General features: G+C 43.1%; 1 protein-coding gene and 1 pseudogene across 1 annotated transcript; both read left to right on the top strand.

The window, feature by feature from the left end:
* The first annotated feature begins 3,300 nt into the window (after positions 1-3,300).
* LOC140628556 (melanoma-associated antigen B1-like) lies at positions 3,301-5,373 on the top strand (annotated as a pseudogene).
* Positions 5,374-14,364: 8,991 nt separating this feature from the next.
* On the top strand, positions 14,365-17,206 carry LOC140627489 (melanoma-associated antigen B1-like). Its single transcript, XM_072815853.1, has 2 exons — positions 14,365-14,517; positions 15,630-17,206. Exon 2 carries the CDS (start codon positions 15,679-15,681, stop codon positions 16,702-16,704), a length of 1,026 nt encoding a protein of 341 aa, XP_072671954.1. The 5' UTR covers positions 14,365-14,517; positions 15,630-15,678; the 3' UTR covers positions 16,705-17,206.
* Positions 17,207-24,042: the final 6,836 nt, after the last annotated feature.

Genomic DNA, 24,042 nt, shown 5'->3' with positions numbered 1-24,042 from the left:
GGAGAGAAAGGGATAATAACCAGCGACAATAGGATCATCTATATATCCAAAGTCAACCTCGAAAGATCAGGGGCTTACAAAATCATCTTGGCTAGCTCCTTCCATAAAGAAAGTTACATCTATTCAAACAGAAGTTACATTAAAAGCTAAGTCTGGTTACTGAAGAGAAGAAATAGGTTAAAGCATTTTTTTTCCTTTGGCAGCATATCTGTTCTGGGGTCTCTGCCTTGTGTTGCAGCTTCCATATCTCACATCACTCCGGGGACAGGGACTAGTTTCTCAAGGGTTTGCAATAGGGAAAATGGTCAAGAGTTTGCAGGGATATAGCCTTTCCTGGCAAGCCTTCAATCAAGAAACAGGAGCCATGATGAAGATCCCTTTATAGTAGGACTGTGGAGAGCAACGTGCCAGGCAAAGTTATAGGTCTGAGTATCCCCTTACTTATTCTTCAGGGTTTTTGGAAACAGGCGAATCCTGCCATAGGAGGCTGGCCTCAGGTCAGTAGAGAGAGGACCCCCAGTCTCTGATACATATGAAGGTGAGGACTCTGAATAAGGAGTGAAGAAAGCAGAAAGCAGCCACCTAGAACAGTGTGACCCTGCTGTCAGCCCCCAGAGTCCCCCAAACAGCCTGGGAAGAATGTGGCTGTATCTGATTTCCACTTAACAGGTCAAAAAGGTAAAGATTCTTGGTCTGAGGTTGATTGAATCAGGTCAATAGGGGTAGAATTTCCAAGGTGTGCCAAGAGGAAGGTGAACTCTGAAGAGTTCAGAGACCACCAAACCCACATCAGTGGAAACTCACAAAACCCTTCAAACTGTCATGAGAAATCTAGCCATAAATGTCAGACATATGTGGCTTCATATCTTCTCAGGGGTAACGGAAAGTGGGGAGGTCCCAGGTCAGCAGAGAGAGGAGACTTGGGGCTTCACATAAGTCAGATTTAGGGTGCAGAGTTAGAATCCTGAGTGGGATCACCATCACAGGGCCTCAATCTGCCTGCCACAGCTGTCACCTGTGGGAAACCATGGCAGGTGTGGCCAAATAAGGCCACCCTCATCTCTTTCTATTAGGTCTCAGGGAGGTATAAGCCTTTTTCTGGGGGAAATGTCCTCAGATTAAGAAAGAGAGGAACCTCAAGCCCTGCCAGGAGTCAAATCAAGGAAACTGAGTGAGAACCAAGAGGATGACCCACCCCTGAATAGATGGAAAAACAGTCTGGTCCTGCCCTGGCATTCAAGACTTAAAACCCCAGGGTAGGATATGAGGCTAGGGCCTCCAGCATCACTTTTTTTTAATTGACTTCATTTTTTAGAGCAAGCTTAGGTTCACAGGAAAACTGAGCAGAAATCACAGAGTTCCCATATACCCTCTTCCCTGATACATACAGCCTCTCCCACTTTCAACATCCTGCAGCAGAGCTGTACATGTACTACAATCTATGAACTTCTATCCACACGTCAGTAGCTCAACAATGCTCATAGTTACATTAGACTTTATTCTTGGTGTTGCACATTCTGTGGGGTGTGACAAACGTATGATGATTTCTATCCATCGTTACAGTATACAGAGTAATGTCACTGCTCTAAAATCCTCTGTGTTCTGTCCCTTCATTCCTCCCTGCTCCCCCAACCCCTGGAAACCACTGATCTTTTTACTTTTTCTGTAGTTTTGTCTTTTCCAGAATGTCAGATAGTTGGACTCACACAGAAATAAGCCTTTTCAGATTGGCTTATTTCACTTAGTAATACACATCTAAGGTTCCTCTATGCCTTTCCATGGCTTGATTAGCTCATTTCTTTTTAGCACTAAACAATACAGGCATAACTCAGACATACTGCGGGTTTGGTTCCAGCTCACAGCAATAAAGTGAATATCACAATAAAGTGAGTCAAAGGAATTTTTTTGGTTTCCCAGTACATATAAAAGTTATGTTTATACTCTACTATAATCTGTTAAGTATGCTATAGTATTATGCCTAAAAAACAATGTACATACCTTAATTTTTTAAAGGAGGAGGAGAGAGGAGAGGAGCAGAAGGAGAGAGAGAATCTTAAGCAGGCTCCATGCCCAGTGCAGAGCTAGATGTAGGGTTTGATCTCACAACACTGAGATCACAACTTGATCCAAGATCAAGAGTTGGACACTTATCTGATTGAACTACCCAGGTGTCCCATACATACTTTAATTTAAAAAATACTTTATTGCTAAAAAAGTCCTAGCCATCTGAGCTTTCAGTGAATCATATAATCTCTTTGTTGGTGGAGGGTCTTACCTCGATGTTGATGGCTGCCTACTGATCAGGGTGGTGTTGCTGAAGGTTGGGGTGGTGGGCAGTTTTTTAAAATGATGCAATGCAACACAGAAGTGTGCTGCATTGATTGGCTCTTCCTCTCACAAATGATTTCTCTGTGGCATGTGATGCTGTTTGGTAGTTTATACCCACAGCAGAACTTCTTTCGAGTTGGAGTCAATCCTCTCAAATTCTGCTGCTGCTTGATCAACTAGGTTCATGTAATATTCTAAATCATTGGTTGTCATTTCAACTATCTTTAAAGTGTTTTCACCAAGAGTGGTTTTTATCTCAAGAAACTACATTTATGTATGTATGTATGTATGTATGTATGTATGTATGTTTATCCATTAGAAGCAACTCTTGATCCATTAAAGTTTTATCATGAGATTGCAGTGATGCAATCCCATCTTCAGGCTCCACTCTTAATTCCAGTTCTGTTGCTCTTTCTACCACATCTGCCATTACTTCCTCCCCTGAAGGTTTGAGTCCCTCAAAGTCACCAAGGGGGGTTTGGCATCAACTTTTTTCAAGCTTGTATTCCTGCTGATATTTTAATCTCTTCTCATGAATCATGAATGTTCTTTGTGGCATTTATAATGGTGAATCCTTTCAAGAAGGCTTTGCCCAAACCCATCGAAGAAATCACTATCTATAGTAGCTATAGCTTTACAAAATATATTTCTCACGCAATAAGAATTGAAAGTCGAAATTACTCCTTGATTTATGAGCCAGAGAGTGGATGTTGTGTTAGCAGGCATGAAAGCAATGTTCATCTCATTGTACATCTGCATCAGAGCTCTTGGGTGACCAGGCGCATTGTCAATAAGCCGTCATACTTTGAGAGGAATCTTTTCTTCTGAGGTCTCAAGAGTGGGCTTAAAATATTCAGAAAACCATGTTGTAAACAGATGTCCTGTCACACAAGCTTTGATGTTGCTTCTATAGAGCACAGACAAAGTAGATTTAGCATAATCTTAAGGGCCCTAGGATTTTGGGGATGAGAAATGTGCATTGGCTTCAACTTCAAGTCATCAGCTGCATTAGCCGCTAATAAGAGAGTCAGCCTGTACTTTGAAGCTCTGAAGCCAGACACTGACTTGTCCCATCTAGCTATGAAAGCCCTGGATGGCATCTTCTTCCAGTAAAAGCTGTTTTATTTACATTGAAAATCTGCTGTTTAGTGCAGCCAACCTTCGCTAATGATTCTAGCTAGATCTTCCCAATAACTTACTGCAGCTTCTCCACCAGCACTTGCTGCTTCACCTTGTATGTTGTTCTGGAAACAACTTTTTCCTTAAATCTCACGAAGCCTCTGCTGGCTTCAATCTTTTCTTACACAGTTTTGTCACCTCTCTCAGCTTTTATAGAATTGAGAGTTAGGGCCTGGCTCTGGAGTAGGCTTTGGCATAAGGGAATGTCATAGCTGATTTCATCTTCTGTCCAGACCACTAATACTTTCTCCATATCAGCAAGAAGGCTGTTATGCTTTCCTATCATTAGTATGTTCACTGGAGGAGCACTTTGAATTTCCTTCAAGAACTTTTCTTTGCATTCACAACCTGGATAACTGTTTGTGCAAAAGGCCTAGCTTTTGACTTTCTCAGTTTTGAACGTGCCTTTCTTACTAAGCTCAGTCATCTCTAGCTTTTGGTTTAAAGTGAGAGACATGCGACTCTTCCTATCACTTGAACACTTAAAGGCCATTGCAGGGTTATTAATTGGACCAATTTCCACATTTTCGTGCCTCATGGAATAGGGAGTCCTGAGGAGAGAGAGAGAGAGAGATGGGGGGATAGCCAGTCAGTGGAGCAGTCAGACCACATACAGCATTTATCAACTAAGTTCACCGTCTTCGGTAGGTGCAATGTGTGGTGCCCTAAAGCAATTACAATAGTAGCATCACAGATCACTGGTCACAGATCACCATAACAAATATAATAATAATACAAAAGTTTGAAATATTGTGAGAATTACCAAAATGCAACATAGAGACACAAGGTGAGCACATGCTTTTGGAAAAATGGCACCAAGAGACTGTCTTGGCGCAGGGTTGCCACAAACTTTCAATTTATAATAAATGCAATATGTGCAAAGTGCAGTAAAGCAAAGCACAATAAAACAAGATAAGCCTGTATTCCATTGTTGGGATGTCACGACCACAGAGTCATCATTCCTCAGTATCAGTAGAGTAAGTTCAACAACACAAGAAATGCCACTGGGCCTGAGGTAAGGCCCAGGATCTCAAGAGGGCTTAGGCCACTGCAGCAAGAGTACTCCCTCTCCTCCTCTCTTTTGGAGATGTTCCCTCAGATTGCCTTATTGCTGGCACTGCTAGAAGCCTCAGAGATCCCGATCCACCATTATTGCTTCTGCAGCTATTTCATGCACGAGGTCTTAACAAGGTGTCAAGAGCCAAGATGAGAAAATGCAAGTTGCTCTGAAGCCCCAACCTCTGCTGAGAGCTCACTGAAACATTCCCTAGCCAGGAAGGTGAGCAAGTGGGTGCACTTCCTGCTGGAGAAGCATGCAGTGAGGGAGCCCAATATGAAGGCAGACATGCTGAAGATAGTCAACAAAATGTAGAGAGAGCACTTCCCTGAGATCCTCAGGAGGATCTTTGGGCACCTGGAGCTGGTCTTCAGCCTCAAACTGAAGGAAACTAAGCCTGGAGGTCATCCCTATACCCTCTTGAGCAGCCTAGATCTCACCAGTGATGGCAGTGTGAGCAGTGGTTGGGGCCTTCCTAAGAATGAGCTTCTCATGCCTCTCCTGGGTGTGATCTTTGAATGGCAGCTACACCACTGAAGAGGACAAAATGTGCTTGGCATCTGTGCCAAGATGAGGTATTTAATCTTTGGAGAGCCCCAGGAGCTCATCACAGAAGATTAGGAGCAGGAAAGGTACCTGGAGTACAGACAGATGCCCAACAGTGATCCTCCGTGTTGGGAATTCCTGGCAGACCCAAGAGCCCACGCTGAGACCACCAAGATGAAAATGCTAGAGTTTTTGCCAAGATCGTGGACTTCCCATGCTATTATGAAGAGGGCCTGCAAGACGAGGAGAGAGCACGAGCCTGAGCCAGAGCCGTAGCAGGGGCTGCCTCTACTACATGGCCAGTGCAGAGTCCCAGGCCACATTCAGCCGCTCTTCTTCCCAGAGAGGGCTGAGGCAGATTCTTCACTTTGTGGTTAACAAAGACAGTCAGTCACTCTCCGCCCAGGTGGCACTTGCAGGAACACAGTGTGTAACATGTTTGTGTTCCTGTACAATATGTATACATTGAAGATATATCTGTTTCTTCCTAATTTTTATTTTTTTAAGATTTTATTTATTTATTCACGAAAGACACACACACACAGAGGGAGTGAGAGAGAGAGAGGTAGAGACACAGGCAGAGGGAGAAGCAGGCTCCACGCAAGGAGCCTGACGCGGCACTCGATCCCGGGACCCCAGGACCATGCCCTGGGCTGAAGGCAGGTGCCAAACCACTGAGCCACCCAGGGATTCCCTCTTCCTAATTTTAAATGGCTTTCCTTTCTTTTTTAAAATATTTTATTTCAATTCAACTTGCCAACATATAGTATAACACCCAGTGCTCATCTCATCACATGCTCTCCTTAATGCCAGTCACCCAGTTACCCCTTCCCTCTACCCACCTCCCCTTATGCAACCCTTTGTTTCCCAGAGTTAGGAGTTTCTCATGGTTTGTCTTCCTGTCTAATTTTTCCCTACTCAGTTTCCATCCTTTCCCCTATAGTCCCTTTCACTGTTTCTTATATTCCACATATGAGCGAAACAAAAAAATGATTGTCTTTCTCCGATTGACTTATTTCACTCAGCATAATACCCTTGAGTTCTATCCACATCGAAGCAAATAGTAGGTATTTATCCTTTCTGATGGCTAAGTAATATTCCATTGTATACATAGACCACATTTTCCTTATCCATTCATCTGTCGAAGGACATTGTGGCTCCTTCCTGTTGGATCATATTGGCTAGTATGTTGGTGAGAATTTTTGCATCTGTGTTCACCAGGGATATTGGTCTATAATCTCCTTTTTGGTGGGGTCTTTGTCTGGTTTTGGGATCAAGGTAATGCTGGCCTCACAGAACGAGTTTGGAAGTATTCCATCCCTTTCTATTCCTTGAAACAGCTTTAGTAGAATAGGTATTATTTCTTCTTTAAATGTTTGGTAGAATTCCCCTGGGAAGCCATCTGGCCCTGGACTTTTGTTTTTTGGGAAGTTTTTGATGACTGCTTCAATTTCCTCACTGGTTATTGGCCCGTTCAGGTTTTCTATTTCTTCCTGTTTCAGTTTTGGTAATTTGTAGGTTTCCAGGAATGCATTCATTTCTTACATATTGCCTAATTTTCTGACATACAGCTGCTCATAATATGTTTTTAAAATCATTTGTATTTCCTTGGTATTGGTTGTGATCTCTCCTCTTTCGTTCATGATTTTATTATTTTGAGTCTTTTCCTCTTCTTTTTAATAAGTCTGGCTAGGGGTTTATCTATCTTATTAATTATTTTGTGGAACCAGCTGCTGGTTTCATTGATCTGTTCTACAGGTCTTCTAGTCTCTATTTCATTGAGTTCTCCTCTAATCTTTATTATCTCTCTTCTTCTGCTTGGTTTAAGCTTTACTTGCTGTTCTTTTTCCAGTTTCTTTAGGTGCAAGTTTAGCTTGTGTATTTGAAATTTTTCCAATTTTTTGAGGGAGGCTTGTATTGTGATGTATTTCCCTCTTAGGACCGCCTTTGTTGTATCCCAAACATTTTGAACAGTTGTGCTTTCATCTTTGTTAGTTTCCATGAATCTTTTTTATTATTTCTAATTTCCTAGTTGATCAATTCATCTTTTAGTATGATGCTCTTTAACTTCCAAGTGTTTGAGCTCCTTCCAAATCTCTTCATGTGATTGAGTTCTAGTTTCAAAATATTGTGGTCTGAAAATATGCAGGGGATAATCCCAATCTTTGATATCGGTTAAGACCTGATTTGTCACCCTATATGTGGTCTATTCTGGAGAAAGTTCCATGTGCACTTGAGAAGAATGTATATTCAGTTGCATTAGGATGGAAGGTTCTGTATATATCTGTGAAATCCATCTGGTTTAGTGTGTCATTCAAGGCCCTTGTTTCTTTGGTGATATTCTGCTTAGAAAATCTGTCCTTTGCTGAGAGTGCCATGTTGAAGTCTCCTACTATTAATATATTATTATCTATGTATATCTTTACTTTGGTTATTAATTGATTGATATACTTGGCTGCCCCCACATTAGGGGCATAAATATTCATAGTTGTTAGGTCCTCTTGTTGGATAGACCCTTTAAGCATGATATAGTGTCCCTCTTCATCTCTTTTTACAATCTTTCGTATAAAATGTAATTTATCTGGGGCACCTGGGTGTTCAGTGGCTGAGCATCTGCTTTTGACTCAGGGTGTTATCCCGGGGTCCTGCAATCAAGTCCCACGTAGGGCTTCTGATGGGGAGCCTGCTTCTCTCGTCTGCCTATGTTTCTTTTTTTTAAGATTTTATTTATTTATTTATTCATGAGAGACACAGAGAGCGGGGGGGACAGAGACAGAGACAGAGACACAAGGCAGAGGGAGAAGCAGGCTCCATGAAGGGAGCCTGATGTGGGACCTGATCCCAGGACTCCAGGATCACGCCCTGGGCCAAAGGCAGACGCTAAACTGCTGAGCCACCCAGGGATCCCCCTGCCTATGTTTCTACCTCTCTGTGTGTGTCTCTGTGTTGCTCATGAATAAATAAGTAAAATATTGTAAAATATATATAATTTATCTGATATGAGGTTTGCTGCCCCAGCTTTCTTTTGAGGATCATTTGAATGGTAAATCATTCTCCACCCCCTCATTTTCAGTCTAGAGATGTCCTTAGGTCTAAAATGAGTCTCTTGTAGACAGCATATAGATGGGTCTTGCTTTTTTATCCAGTCCAATAACCTGTGTCTTTTGATGCAATCATTTAGCCCAATCACAGAGTAACTATTGAAAGATATGAACTTAGTGTCATAGTATTACCTATACAGTTCTTCTTTCTGTGGATTGTTTCTTTGGGCTCCCTCCTTCGCTTACAAGGTCTCCCTTAATATTTCTTGGAGAGCCGATTTGGTGGTGACATATTCTTTTAGTTTCTGTCTATCCTGGAACCTCTTTTTCTCTCCTTCTATATTGAATGGTAGCTTTGCTTGATAAAGTATTATTGGCTGCATGTTTTTCTCATTTAGTACTCATTCTCATTTAGTATATACCTAAATGAGATATATAATGATATATAATGAGTATAATATATATAAATGATATAAATGAGTATCTATCTAGTATATATTTAGTATATATCTCATTTTCTCATTTAGTATATCCTGCCAGCCCTTTCTGGCCTGCCAGGTCTCTGTGGATAGGTCTGCTGTTAATCTTTCTCCCCATATAAGTTAAAAATTTTGTCTCGAACTGCTTTTAGGAATTTCTCTTTATCTTTGAAATTTGCAAACTTCACTATTATATGTTTGGGTGTTGATCCATCTTTGTTTATTTGGGGGAGGGTGTCCTCTCTATGTCTTGGATATGAGTGCCTGTTTCCTTCCCCAGATTAGGGAAGTTCTCAGCTATGATTTGTTCAAATATACTTTGTGGTCCTCTCGCTTTCTACATCTTCTAGAATCCCAATCAGATGAATATCATTCCCTCTCAAACTATCATTTATTTCCCAAGGCTTCTCCTTGTGGACTCTTGTTTTTCTTTTTTCCTCACCTTGCTTCCTTTCCACCAATCAACTTGTTTTCTATGTAATTCACTCTCTTTTCTACCTCATTAACCCTAGCAGTTAAAGCTAGGGTTAGACTACATCTCAGTTAAGTACTTTTAATTTTGGCCTGATTAGATCTCAATTCTGCAGTAAGAGTATCTCTCGAGTCTTTTATGCTTTTTTCAAGAGCCACCAGTAATTTTTTAATTGTACCTCTGAATTGTATCTCTGACATGCTACTTAAATCCATATTCATTGAGTCTGTGGCAGAGAGTATTACTTCGGATTCTTTCTTTTGTGGTAAATTCTTCCTTCTAGTCATTTTGTCCATTGCAGAATGTCTATATGAGTGAGCAGAGTCAAAAATATCAGCCACTACCTAAGTAAAATACACCCTAGACAATTCTCGAGGAGGTCAGGGACCAGAAAATAAAAGAAAAAGAAAACAACAACAACAACAAAAAGACCATGAAAGTGGAAAACAAATTTTAAAATAATATATTAAAAAAAAAAAAGGTGGGGGGAAATGATGGAAGAGAGAGAATATAGTTTCACAGAGTGAAACCTAGAGTGGACCTAGAGGGTGATCCTCTTGGTTCTGAGTGTACTTTGTTCTGTATATTAGAAGGTGCTAAATTCCAAATTTATATAAACCAGCAAAACTTATATAAAGACACAACAGCAACCACAAAAACAGAAACCAGATAAAGGGGGGGGCGGGTAGAATGGGAAGGAAGAAAGAATATAATCTCACAGAATGGACCAACATAGTGCTCCACTTGGTTCTGAGTGTATTTTGGTCCATATGTTAGAAGGTACTAAATTCCACAATTATAAATCAAAACAAGACAAAAAAAAACCCATAACTTATATATCTACAAAAATTAAATTGAATACGTTGAAAGGAATCCAAAAGTAAAGACTATATCTAAGACATGTAATTGTAGAAATATGAAAGTCAAAAAGGAAAAACCCTAAAATCAAAGAGTCGATAAAATATTGTAGTTAAGGCAGGAAAAGAGAAAAAATATTGGGAATTTTTAACCTGAAAGATAAATTAATCTTAAGGGAAAAAACCCTCCAGTTTTATATACCATTTTCCCTCAGTCCTGGCGCTCTCCAGCACTGCTTGGTCAGTAGGGTTGCTCTTCCCTAGTTCTTCCAGCAGTTCTTCTGGGGACGAAGGGCCTGCTGTGCTGATTCTCAGGTGTCTGAGCGGAGATGCCCCGCCCCTTGCCAGGTGGCCCGGCTCAGTGTGAAGCTGTTTGTCCCTGTGAGGCCTTTGTGCCCTAGAGGCCATGCCTCTCCCAGGTGAGAGGAGGGGGGAAAAGTGGCAGCGGCCACATCTCCAGCCCCGGAGCCAAGAGCTCCCCGCAGGCACCGAACCGCAGTCTCTCCGTGCACACTGGCCTAGACCCTCCGGGGGCAGGCGTGGGGCACTGACCTGTACAAGCTGACGAGCGCCAGGCGGCAGGAGAGCGTTCGCCATCTTGTGCCCGGCCCGGTTCCACCTCTCCCAGAGGTCACGAGAACAGCCAGCTTTGTCCGCTGCAGCGCCCTGGGGTGAGCACTGAGCCTCCGAACTTGCACCTTGGGGGTCCGCGTCTCCCAGAGGGAACGAGCATAGCCTGCCTGTGTCCGCTGCTGCGCTGGGGCGCTCTGAGCTCAGTCGCTGGCCTACGGCCCGGCCCGCCTCTCCCGGAAGCCCCGCGAGGGTTGCTGCGGTCCAGCTCTCCTGGGGGCCCACCCACGTTTGCGGTGAGCTCTCTCTTGGGCGCCCCTATTCTTACTGTGTCCCCAGGAATATTGAGACTCCACTGCCCCTCCTGCGACTCTGCCCTGTTTCCCCACTGAGCACTTTTTAGTCAGGGAAGACTCAAGCGCAGATTTCTAAAGCTCCCGATTGTGCTGCAGCGGCTTTCCACGGCTCCCTCCCCCGTTTATCTTCCAGTATATCCCTTCCGGCCCTCTTCTCCGCCCTCCTACCTTGTCAGAAGCCATCACTTCCCTCTCTAGCCTTCCAGCTGGTCTCTCTTTACATCTCAAGTTGAATTCGTAGGTGTTCAGGATGGTTTGGAAATCATCTAGGTAAGCTGGGGGAACCAGATGAAACGAGGACCCCCTACTCTTCCGCCATCTTGCCTCCCCCCAATGGCTTTCCTTTCAGTTAGAGGTTTATTTAGCTTCAGAATCCAAGTTTATAGATGACATGAGTCATACACTTATTGGAGTTTATCAAGTTTAAAAATAAGAATTTTAGTATTTCATAAAACAAATGAAACACTTGAACCATTTCTTGTCATTCAGAACTAGGTAACAGAACAGTGGAATATGCAGTTTTTGTGAAAACAGGGAATTCCTCCACAGTAATGTCTGTGTGATCATAAGATACAGAAAAAATGTGAAATATAGTCAGCTCTTGGTTTGTTTTATTCCTTTTAATCTTCCTTTATAAAATTGAAGTATATGTACCCGGATTGGCTTAGCTTAGTCAAAATGAAATTAAATCGCAATAAATTTGACTTGCACTCTTGCTTTTTAATTGCCCAAATATTAATTTAGCACCTACTCTTTGGAGGGCTCCTGCCTAGTACTGGCGGTCATAAGAAAAACAGACCCAACCCCTGCCTATAAAACTGTGGAGTCTGAGAGCAGCTGTCATATAAAGTAGGTGGTAAGATACTCCCTAAGAACGAAAGGATGAGTAAAAATAAGGGATGAAAAGGAGGGAAGGGGTCTCCAGATGAGTTCTAGTGTAAAATTCCCCAGGGCAAGGCAACTTGGGCCTTTTGGCAGCTGAAAGCTCTGCGATGGGAAGTAATTTCAAGTTAGCTGTATGGTGGGCTAAAGGTGGCTGTGGAAGTGGCGAACAGAAGCCAGGTCTCCAGTTGAGAGATTAAAGTCTGGAATGGAAAACGACCTTTAACAGTTACTTTGAGACATGAGTAAATCGGAGAGGACCTCCACCCAAGGCACGGATGGAACATATCCTGTGCTTCTGTCCCCAGTGCAGGGGAACACAGAGCACACACTAGGTGTTTTATTACACATCATCTCCAGGGAGTTCCTGAGTCATAAGGGCAGTATTCTTTTGAGGATGGAAACTCAGAAACCACTGGGCAGGCACTCTTTGCTCTAAGTTGGGGAGTCAGGACCTATTTTATTAAAAGAGCATTCAAATTCAGCGTTATTGTTTTGTTTTGTTTTGTTTTTTTATTTGGCTCTAATTCTACCAACTCTAAGAGAGGTATAGATTTTAGGTGATGGTGAAGTTAATGAAGATAGGGTGCTTTGGGTAAAGGGGCAGCTGAGAAGAAAGAATTGATCTTTGAATCCAATTCTAGAAGATTTGAGTTGTATTCATCTGGAAAAGACTACCCCCACACTTGAAGTATGATTTATTGGGGAGAAATTTACTTAGAGAGTCTCTGTTAGCAGCACTTTGGACTGATTTGGTGTTCCATGTTCTAGAGTGACATATATTCTCTGATATCTCCTAGATCAAAACATATTCCATCAGGGTGGGTAGTATCCTCTGAGGTCAAAATAATCATAATCATGGTAATAACAGATATTGTGTAAAGTCTCAGTGCATTCCAGGCATCTTTCCAGGTGCTTTATGTACATGAACCATGTCCCATCAGCCCTGTGAGACAAGTTTAACAAACCCATTTCACAGATGCAGAGCCTGAAGCCCATAGAACTTGCTAATGCAGCCAGTTCACAGAGCTAGTAAGTGATGGGGCTGGGATTAGACCTTTGGTCTGAATCTGTCCAAAGCTCATACTTTTCCACTCCTCTCAGCTTGAGGCTGAGCATGCTTCACTTAATTCACTTTCTTCTACTACTCCAAAATGTATCTCAAATGGTGAAAAGGAAAACTCTGTGACCAAAACACTGGATTGGAATACATAACCAGTGCAATAAGAATACCAAAACAAATAAGATATATGAATAAAGGAGAGAAAGAGACAGTGACAATATGATCATCTCCATGTGCAAAATCAGATATTCTCAAAAGATCAGAGACTCACAAAATCATCTGGCTCTATCCTTCTCTGTTAAAGGTAAATCTTTTAGAGCTACCTCAAGTATGGCTGGTGAAGAGAAGGAATATATCAGCTTTTATTTTTTTCCTCAGACACCACAACACCTGTCCTGGGCTCCCAGATGTATGCTGCTTTTTCCTAATCTTACATCACTCTTGGGACACGGACTCATTTTCTGCAAGACATGCAGTAAAGAAATTGGTCAAGCACTTGCAAGTACATGTCATTTCCCAGGAAGCCTTTAATCAAGAGACAAGCCAAGATGAGGACCCCCATGAATAAGTCCTGAAGAGACAACTACCCCCAACATATTAGGGTCATCCAAAGACCTAAGGATGGTGACCTAAGCTTAGTAGGAGTCCCAGGCTCTGAAAGATATGGTGAGGACCATGAATGAGAAATGATGAAAGGACCCAGCCAGAACATTGAGGTCCTATAGCATCACATCTCTGCTATCTGTTCTTGGAGGCACCCAAAGACTGTGATCAGACAAGGATCAGCCTCATTTTCAACTTGGAATTCTCAGGAAAGGAGGACCTTCATGTAAGATAAGCAGCTACAGGAAAGCAGAGTGAAGTTACAGGATTGGTCATCTGTCAAGGTGAGGCCTCAAATGTGGACTAAGAGTAGCACTCACAGCATAAAAGGAGGCCCTACAACATCCCCTATGCTGTCCTCCCTGGGAAGCCCTGGGCAGTGATGTCAGGCTGGTTTTAGCTTGGAAAGTCTCGGGAAGGTGAGGGCCTCTGTTTGATGGAAGCTGCCTCAGTTTTGCAGAGGGAGGGACCTGGGCCCTAATAAGAATTCATGTGAAGACCATGAGTGTTATGAGGGAACCCCCAACGCAAAGGGGACTAAATAGAATCCTGTATCATTCTTAGCCCTGGGGGACCCAGAAGAGCTCTAACTGGAGTCCCCTCATTCTGCCTGGTGAGTCTCAGAGAAGGAATGGCCTTCTCTAACAGGATGGGTCCCAGCTCTACAGGGGAAGAAGTCTTGGCCATAACTACAGTCCAGGTATGGCCCGTCAAGGAATCTCTCCTGAAAGTGGGAGGCTCACAGAGTCCCGCCCCTCTTGCCAGGCTTCTGTGGCCCAGGAAGGAGTAGCCAGGGGAATAGCAAGAGGACTGGGGAGGCTGGGGGCTCTGGGCGCTGGCAGGCCCGGGCCAGCAGAGAGAGAAGCCCAGGCCCAGAGAGACGCGGTGAGGACCTGCGTGAGGAGCCCTAAGCAGTGAAGTCGCACAGAGCCCCGCCTCTGCTTTCAATCCTTGGAGACCCTGGACCGCGGCCAACACCGGATGCGGTTCACCCGACTTCCGTTCTGGGTGGGGCTTCCACCGCCGGGCGCCATATTTGTGCGCTTGGCGGGAGCCGGATTCCCGGGACTGATCTGAATTCAAGGTAAGAACTCTGAGGGGGAACCGAAGAGATTCCTCCTCCCCCCTCGGCCTCCCATAATAAAGTTGGGTCCCTGAACCTGACCCTTCGGTTTGGCTCAGGGAGGTCCCAGCGGCCTATAAGGCCAAGCGGTCCCGGCAGCCTCATTACCGCTTGGCCTCGGGGCCTTACGGACTGCACGGCCCCAGGGAGGAGAGGGCCTTTGTCCAAAGGCAGCTGCCCCACGCCTGCTGGCAGTCCTGGAATGCCCTGGAGTAATTCGGGCTGAGATAACCCCTCATTTTTGCCTAGGGGGTGGTTTTGGTAGAGAAAGGACTTCTTTTCTTTTCTTTTCTTTTCTTTCTTTTCTTCTTTTTTTAAGAAAGGCCTTTATGTAAAGGAGGCAGCACCATAGGCGGAGGGACGAGTTTGGGCTCTAAAAGGAGTAAAGGTAGGACCATCATTGCTAATAAGCACCCCTCTCCACAAAATAGGGAGCTGCACACAGCAGCACCCCGGCTCTCAGATCTGGGAGCCCCTAGATGAGGTACTCAGATGGGCAGCACCCTGAATTCTTTTCTAGCTACTCAGGGAGGTGAGGCCTTTTGCTCTGAGGCTTGTAGGCTCAGGGAGATGGAAGGAATCCCAAATCCTACCTGGAGTCAAGGTCAAGTCCTGAATGGGGTCTGAGGGAGCCACTGACTCCAGAACAGTGGGGGTGAAGAGTCTCGCCCCTGCTATTAGCAGGCATAGGCCCCAGTCAGCTCACGGAGGCTGTCAACTCAGGTCCCAGAAATATGAGGACCTTTGTCTAAGGGTTATGGCCTCAGAGCAGCAGAGAGTAGAGCCCCAGGAAGGGTTTGGAGTCAAGGTGAAGACCCTGAGTAAGGAAATGGAGACCACTCGATACCCGAATGAAAGAGTAGCTTATGACACCACCCCTGTTGTTAGTGCTGGGAGTCCTAGGACTACTATGATTTCCTCCCTTGGGTTCTCAAGAGACAGAATGACCAAGAGCAAGAACCCTGTGGGGTCCTAGAGCCATACCCTCACAGAACCTACAAAGGTGCCTTCTTTAAAAGCCAAGGTGGTCTCTCCCTGCTGTGGTGCTCACACTCTCATATTCCCTGCTCCAGGTGCCGGCATCATCTGCCCACACTTGTGCCTGCTGTCCCTGACCTAGTCATGCCTCGGGGCCAAAAGAGTAAGCTCCGTGCCCGTAAGAAACGCTGCCAGGCCCGTGTTGAGAGCCAGGGCCTTGGGGATACTCAGGCCACTACAGAAGAGGTCAATAAGTCCCCCTCTTCTGTTTCTGGGGATGCTCCCTCGAGCTCCTCTGCTGCTGGCGCTTCCCAGAAGCCTCAGGGATCCCAAGCCACTAGCTCTTCTGCTGCACGTGGTTCACGCCGCAGATCTAATGCAGGTGCCAAGAGCCGGGTTGACGGAGGTAAACATTCCTCCCAGGCCTCAACTTCCCCTGAAAGCGCTCGCAATGATCTTCTAACCAGGAAGGTGGGAATATTGATGCAGTTCATGCTAGAAAGGTATGCAATGAAGGCACCCATTATAAGGGCAGAGATGCTGAAGATCATCAACAAAAGGTACAAGGAAGATTTCCCTGAGATCTTCGGGAAAGCCTCTGAGCACCTGGAGCTGGTCTTTGGCCTAGAATTAAAGGAAATCAAGCCCAGTGGTCACTCCTATACCCTCGTGAGCAGCCTAGACATCACCAGTGATGGCGATGTGAGCAATGGCTGGGGTCCTCCTAAGAATGGTCTTCTTATGCCTCTTCTGAGTGTGATCTTCCTGAGTGGCAACCGAGCCTCTGAAGAGGATATCTGGGAATTCATGAATATCTTGGGCGTCTATGAAGGAAGGAAGCACGTAGTTTTTGGGGAGCCCAGGAAGCTCATCACCCAAGATTTGGTGCAGGAAAAGTACCTGGAATACCGCCAGGTGTCCGGTAGTGATCCTCCATGCTACGAGTTCCTGTGGGGCCCGAGAGCCCATGCCGAGACCAGCAAGATGAGAGTCCTAGAGTTTTTGGCAAAGGTCCATGATACTGTCCCCAGTGCCTTCCCATTCCATTATGAAGAGGCTCTGCGAGATGAGGAAGAGCGAGCCCAGGCCAGAGCCACGGCTAAGGCTGCCTCTGCTACCAAGGCCAGTGCACGTTCCAGGGCCACATCCAGCCGCTCCACTCCTCCCTAGAGAGGGCTGAGGCAGATTCTTCCCTCTGTGTTTGATGAGGGCTGCCAACCTTTTAAGTAGTGAGAGCCTAAGGTGGGGTTGGCAAGATCATAATATGTATCTTCTTTTTATTTTTCCTATTGTCCTTGGTAGCTTACAAATGTTCCTTTCATTAGAATGTTTATTTAGATTCAGAATATGTTTATAAATGACATAGATCACACATTGCAGTTAAACAGGTTTAAGAGTAAGAGTTTTGGTATTGTGTAATATAGCTTGAAAATTTTTGCATCTCCTTTGGGTTCCAGAACAAGATAATATGGTGTTGGAGTGGGGATTATTCTTGGAAATATGAAAGAACCAGCAAAAATACAGCTGTGGTTTTAAAATAGAAACAAAGTAAAATGTAGTTAAATCTTGGATTGTCTTATTCATTTTGTCTTTCTTTTTGTAAAATTCAAGGATATATATCTGAATGTCCTTATTCATGAATGCAGATAAAATTAAATAGTAATAAAGTACATTCCTTGCCTAGTGCCCTATTTATTCTTATTATTAATTGAGCATCTGTTCTTTGGGAGGCTGTAAATAATGATGATGCTAAGGATAAAGACCCTACACGTAGATTTTTAGAGTGTAAGAGCCATTATTATATAAGGAAGATGGGTATGATGAACTCTAACACGTAAAAGACAAGTTAAAAAAAAAGCTATGAGGAACAGGGGCAAATGAGAACAGTGAAGCATAAATTCTCTGAGGCAGGACACTTTGGGGTCTTCTCAGTGCATAGCTGCCATTCAAGAAGACAGCACTGCAGTCTCTGACATCTGGACAAAAAAATATCCCAGACATGAAAGTTTTTTCTGCTATAAGACTAAGCATAATAATAACTAACATTTATTAAAGACCCAACATTTGCCAGTCACGATGCCAGGTACTTCACAAATATTGCATATGTTGCAACAGTCCTACAGAACAGGACTTCTCCAATCCACTTGGCAGATGAAAAGCTTGAAATATTCTCAAGTTCACTTAGCGGGTGAACTGATAGAACCAGGAATGGAGCCTGGTCTGGTTCCATGCTGTTCCGCTCCTCCCAGCCTGAGGTCAACCTCATGTCTCTTACTTTCTCTTCTCACTGTTCCATGATGTCTCTCAGGCAATGAGAGAAGGACCCTGTGGCCAAAGTACTAAAAGCACGTCTAAAGAAGGAAGGTGGAGGACCCGGGTGGCTCAGTGCTTGAGAGTCTGCCTTTGGCTCAGGTCGTGACTCCTGGGATGGAGTCCTGCATTGGGCTCCCCACAGGGAGCCTGCTTCTCCCTCTGCCTATGTCTCTACTTCTCTGTTTCTCATGAATAAATAAATAAAGTCTTTAAAAAGGAATAAGGAAGGTGAAAATGAAAAGCACAATTTGGGGATTGTCCATGAGGTTCATTTCTAGGATCTTCCTGCCCCTTGTTCCAGGGTCCCTGCAGAGCTGGCTCTGCCCTGGTCCCAGCACATGTGTCCAGTCCCGGCACTTTCCTGCAGGACACCTCCCTCCCCTGGGACCTCCCCAGAGGGCCCTCACGTCCACACTGGGACCTGACTTGCTGGAAGATCCCTCTGTGTCCTCCTCTGGAGGTTGCATCTGCTCCTGGTAGAACGTACAGCCCATTCCCCTCACCCCCCGCCCTGACTTAGAGCATTCTGACTCCCTGAAGCTCCCATTCTTCCCCATGGTCCCCTCTGACAGCAACTGTCCTTCAGTGGGATTCTTTTTTTTTTATAATATGATATCTTTGTTACTAATTCTTAAATATTTACAAGAACTAGTTTACCACATTCTATTTTTTTATTGGAGTTCAATTTGCCAACATACAGCATAACACTCAGTGCTCATCCCATCAAGTGCACCCCCACCTCCCGCCCACCTCCCTTTCCACCACCCCTTGTTCATTTCCCAGAGTCATGTTCTGTCTCCCTCTCTGATATTTCCTACTCATACTGTGATTCTGACAGCAAAGCTAAACTCCCTGGGTCCTTCCACCTCACAAAGTTTGTGGCTTTTTGGTTTTGTTTTTTTACCAAATCAGCTAGTAGGTACATTCTGATTTGACATGGAAGTTCAGAGTCTGTTTGTAACTCTGAGGCTGGAGAGGACTTTTTTGGAAACAACCTGATATTTGCAGTAGGATTTTAATGGAGTTTCTTACTTTAATGTGGCCACCGAATTCATACACTGATGAGTGAGCTTAACTAAGTGGTCAAGAACCAAAGTTACCTCCTAAGTGGTAGATGAGGAAGGACTGAGGAAATCACCATGGAAGAAAATGTCTACTGAGGCTAAATTTCTAAAAACCCATCTTGGAGTCCTTAGCAGACATGCTAACTTTCAATGAAAAGGAAAAAGAATTCACCATTCTTCCAGCAAATCTTGTCTGTATCTGTCCCAGGGAAAATGCTGTTTTTACAGTGTACTTAATGGCATCTGATCAGGTATTCAGGCATGTTCAGTCGGGTGGTGGGTAGCCATGATTTTAACCACATGCCAAAAGGTAAGAGAAAAGTCTCAGCCTACTGAGATTATACAAGTTGTTGCAAATGGCCATGCAGAAAGGTGCTGTTGAGGGACAAGGGGTGAGCCCTTCCTGCTAAGATTTACAAGGTCCTCTTTTTTTTTTTAAGATTTTACTTATTTATTCATAGAGACAGAGAGAGAGAGAGAGAGGCAGAGACACAGGCAGAGGGAGAAGCAGGCTCCATGCCGGGAGCCCGACGTGGGACTCGATCCCAGGTCTCCAGGATCACACCCCAGGCTGCAGGTGGCACTAAACCGCTGCGCCACTGGGGCTGCCCTAGAAGGTCCTCTTGAGAATTAGCTATCCTATATTTGAAAGTATCTGTTACATTGTATGCAGTAGAAAATAATTGATGAACTTCAGGGTAAATTTAACCTTCTCAAAAACTCCTCCAAGAAGGGAACAGTTTGTTGTTATAACCAATTGCTACAGTAGCTCTTAATTGAGCACCTACAATGTAGAAGCAATTCCATTCCCAGTCCAGTTGTAGTTGGGAAGGGTCATATGACTAACTCCTACCACTGATATGTGAGTAGAAGCATGTTTGTAACCTCCAGGCCAAGGCACATGACTGTGAGTATGCCACTTCCATGCTCTCTCTTCCACTCAGCAGCAAACATGGGGAGCCCGTGTTGAGATGTGGAACCACATGATGGAAACAGCCTGGATCTCTGGATCACCTGACATCACCCCCGTCAGGTTTTATGTACACGAGAAATAAAGATCTTGTCATGTTAAGCCATTCAGATTTCAGGTTTTCTGTGTTGCATCGGGTAGCAGTAACTTTATCTGAGTAATACGCAACTGCTATTTCTCTTGCTAGGCTCATTTAAACATTTTAATGACAAAGCTAATAGTAGTACATATATTCTAGTCATAAAAAAAAATCTGACACAGGTCAATCACAGTCTCCCTTATAACATTCCTCCAAAATTCAACCCTGTTTTCAATAGTAACCACAATGAACAGTCTGATGTGTGTCATTTTAAAGCTGATTTGAGGCTTTTTCATATGTAGACATACTATAAAAAGACAAGGGATTTTAGGCATACATAGGCAATAATGTGTATATTGTTCTGTAACTTGCTCTTATAACTTAATGAAGTGAACGCAGGATCTTTCCATGACAGCTCATAGAAGACCTGCCTCACTTTCTAAAACTGCTACATCACCAATGGAAATAGTCCCAGCCATCCCTCTCTCTGGTCCTGACAACTGACAGCATGAAGCAGGGCCACCTTAGCCAGCCTAGAGATCCATGGGACAAATGGCAGCTGTATTAAGATGCTGAGTTTTGCAGCTCTTCATCAGGCACAAGAAGTTTATTAATAACTATGTGAAGGGTGAGCAGTGGTTATGAACAGTTCATATCTAAATTTTTAAAATTTTTTTATTGGAGTCCAGTTTGCCAACATATAGCATATCACCCAGTGCTCATCCCGTCAAGTGCCCCCCTCAGTGCCTGTCACCCAGTCACCCCCGCCCCCCGGCCACCTCCCTTTCCACTACCCTTTGTTCGTTTCCCAGAGTTAGGAGTCTCTCATGTTCTGTCTCCCTCACTGATATTTCCCACTCATTTTCTCTCCTTTCCCCTTTATTCCCTTTCACTATTTTTTATATTCCCCAAATGAATGAGACCATATAATGTTTGTCCTTCTCCGATTGACTTATTTCACTCAGCATAATACCCTCCAGTTCCATCCACGTCAAAGCAAATGGTGGGTATTTGTCGTTTCTAATGGCTGAGTAATATTCCATTGTATACAAAGACCACATCTTCTTTATCCATTCATCTTTTGACGGACACCAAGGCTCCTTCCACAGTTTGGCTATTGTGGACATAGCTGCTATAAACATTGGGGTGCAGGTGTCCCAGCGTTTCACTGCATCTGTATCTTTGGGGTAAATCCCCAACAGTGCAATTGCTGGGTCGTAGGGTGCAATTGTTGGGTCTATTTTTAACTCTTTGAGGAACCTCCACACAGTTTTCCAGAGTGGCTGCACCAGTTCACACTTTTTTATCTTTGTTTTCTACTAGCACATATTATTAAAAATATTCTAAAAAGTTAAGAAAAACTTTAAAAGGCATGAGAAATTCCAATTATAGATGTTAGGGCAACTTTTAAAATGGGAAAAATAATTTGTAAAAGACGAGTTAAATGATACATCATAATTTTACCTATAAAATACCAAAAAAAAAATTGTAGTACGCAGAGACTGTTCTTTCTCAAGATGGCAGATTAACAAAGAGAACATTTATATCAGAGGATAAAGTCCTGGTAGTTTATGGCTTTCTACATAGTTTATGGAGCATATTTATCTCACACCATCTAGAAAGGCAATATGCAGTACATAGGAGCATGGGGTTCTGGAGCTGGACAACTGGTGTTTGAATCCCAGCTCTACCATTTCCTAGCTATGGATATGGATATGAACTTGGATAAATTACTTAACCACTCTGTGCCTTTTTTCTCTTCTGTAAAATTGGGATGATAATAGCACCTCACTATAAGATTATTTTGAGGATTAGATGTAAGGCATTCAGAACAAAGCCCATAAATTCATAGGCATTACTTATGTATTAACTTATTTTATTATCAAAGCATTTTGCTGAGTTTTCATTTTGTATATTGAGAAGTTAATTCACCTTTAATACAGTGAGAGTATGAACCCTAGATAACCTTAACACTTAAAAACCAAAATGTAGAAATATAACCTCTGAGAAGTATCTGTCACATCTGTAGTCTCTAAAATGCTATAGGAGAATTCTCATTAATATTGTCAATAAAAATAATTACACCATGCTTAAGTACTAGCTGTAGTTATCAGAAAAATTCACTTTACTACTTCATTCCCCATTTGTATAGGATAAATGAGGTGCAGAGGCACCTGGGTAGCTCAGTTGGTCAATATCTGCCTTCAGCTCAGGTCATGATCCGGGGGTCCTGGGATCCAGCCCCATGTCAGGCTCTCTACTCAGTGGGGCATCTGCTTCCACTTCTCCCTCTGTTCCCCTCTCCATGATCATCCTCTCACTCTCTCTTTCAAATAAATAAAATCCTTTTTTAAAAAAAGGATAAATGAGAATGTAGAGACATTTTATTTTCTGCCATTAACAAATAGCTAAGAAGAACTGATGGACTTGGCTTTGACCACAACTTGGACTAAGTAAGACTTAAGGAGAGTTTGGTATCTAAGGATACCCCCAAATGTCTTTTTTATAAATCTTAGAAGGTTCTGGTGACCTCTTTTGAGAATAATATGGAAGAAGGACTGGAGTACATTGGAAATGCTACATACTCAGAGCCTCATTTTCGTGCATATTTGATATTTTAAGTGATTTTTTATCTTTAATTTTTATTTTTAAATGATTTTATTTATTTATTCATGCCAGAGCGAGAGAGACAGAGAGGCAGAGACATAGGCAGAGAGAGAAGCAGGCTCCTTGCAGGAAGCTCGATGTGGGACTTGATCCCAGTGCCCCAGGATCACTCCCTGAGCCGAAGGCAGACACTCAACTGCTGAGCCACCCAGGCGTCCCTAAGTGATTTTTTAAACTTCATTTTTCCAAGCTGGAACATTTTATAATTATTAGTCTCATAAGATGTTTCATTTTTATTTATACAAATATTTGGAATCTGTGATGAGATGTGTACATTTGGGTCAGTTGGACTTCCTTTATTTTGCATCAATGCACTTTTAGAATTTGGCATTCTTCTTTTTCAAATAAAATGCATATATACTTGGCACAGCTTCCTGCTTGACTATTATTGTGCCTTATGTAAAATGACATTTAGTTTGCTTCTCCATGGGTAGAATCAATAATGTAAGTTGTATTTAGGTCCTGGAATAATATATATTTCTTGTCTAGCCACATTGTAGGTTGTTAAATAGGCTGTGGGATCTGGCCTAGGAAACGAATCATCCTTTGTTACTTCTTCCTAGTCAGGAAAGGGGAGCCAGAATTCTAAACAATTAAGTTTAGAACTAAATATATAAGATAAAAGTTGTTTAGAAATGGAGATCTCTTGCACTAAGGGGAAAATATTAATACTGCTCTTCTTGCAAAACATAAATGGAGAACTCAGGTAAAGACAACTCAATCAGCATTTATATCATCATCTCAAGATTTTGAGCCAAACTACAATATACTATAATGTGTATGTGTTGTGATGTCAATTTCCAGTTCAAGTTAACTCCACTGGCTTTATTAATCTTACAAACATATTTGTTAGTTAATCCAAAAGACATTGCAAAATCTCTGTCAGCCTGTTAGAACCCAAACCCCCTAAAGTGTTTGGACTTACTGGCTCAATAATTCCACATCTGGAAATATATGGAAAGTTCTCTTTTCTGGAACTCTGATATGTATGACACTGTTGTGACTGTTCTCTCTTCTGCCAAATATGCTATTGCCTTGGCTTTTGTATTAGTCATGATAAGCCAAGGCTATGTTAAAGGGTCAAATTAATCCTGAAATCTCAGGGTTATACAACAAAGGTGTATTTCTTGAGGACACTACATGTTGGTGGGTATGATTGGTTCATAGATATCTCAAATTCAGTGTGGCAAAATACAAACTCATTATTTCCTCTCAAAACTCCTTCCTCCTCTTCCTGTATTCTTTGTCCCAGGCAGTGGCAGCACCAGGTTTCCAAGTCTAGATTCCTCCCCTATCACTCTTACCTCTTAATTTTATATGCCAACTTGGCTAGACTATGGTGCCCATTTGTTTGGTCAAACAAATCTGGATGTCACTGTAAAGGTGTTTTTTATATATGACTAATATTTAAATCC

The sequence above is a fragment of the Canis lupus genome, chromosome X (genome assembly GCF_048164855.1).
Source record: "Canis lupus baileyi chromosome X, mCanLup2.hap1, whole genome shotgun sequence".
In the NCBI taxonomy this organism is placed as follows: domain Eukaryota; kingdom Metazoa; phylum Chordata; class Mammalia; order Carnivora; family Canidae; genus Canis; species Canis lupus.
Note: the sequence above shows the minus strand (reverse complement) of the source record. Positions and strands in the feature narration are given on the sequence as shown.

Excerpts from the sequence above, each read along its gene's own strand:
- LOC140627489 (XM_072815853.1), top strand. The coding sequence starts at position 15,679 with ATGCCTCGGGGCCAAAAGAGTAAGCTCCGTGCCCGTAAGAAACGCTGC.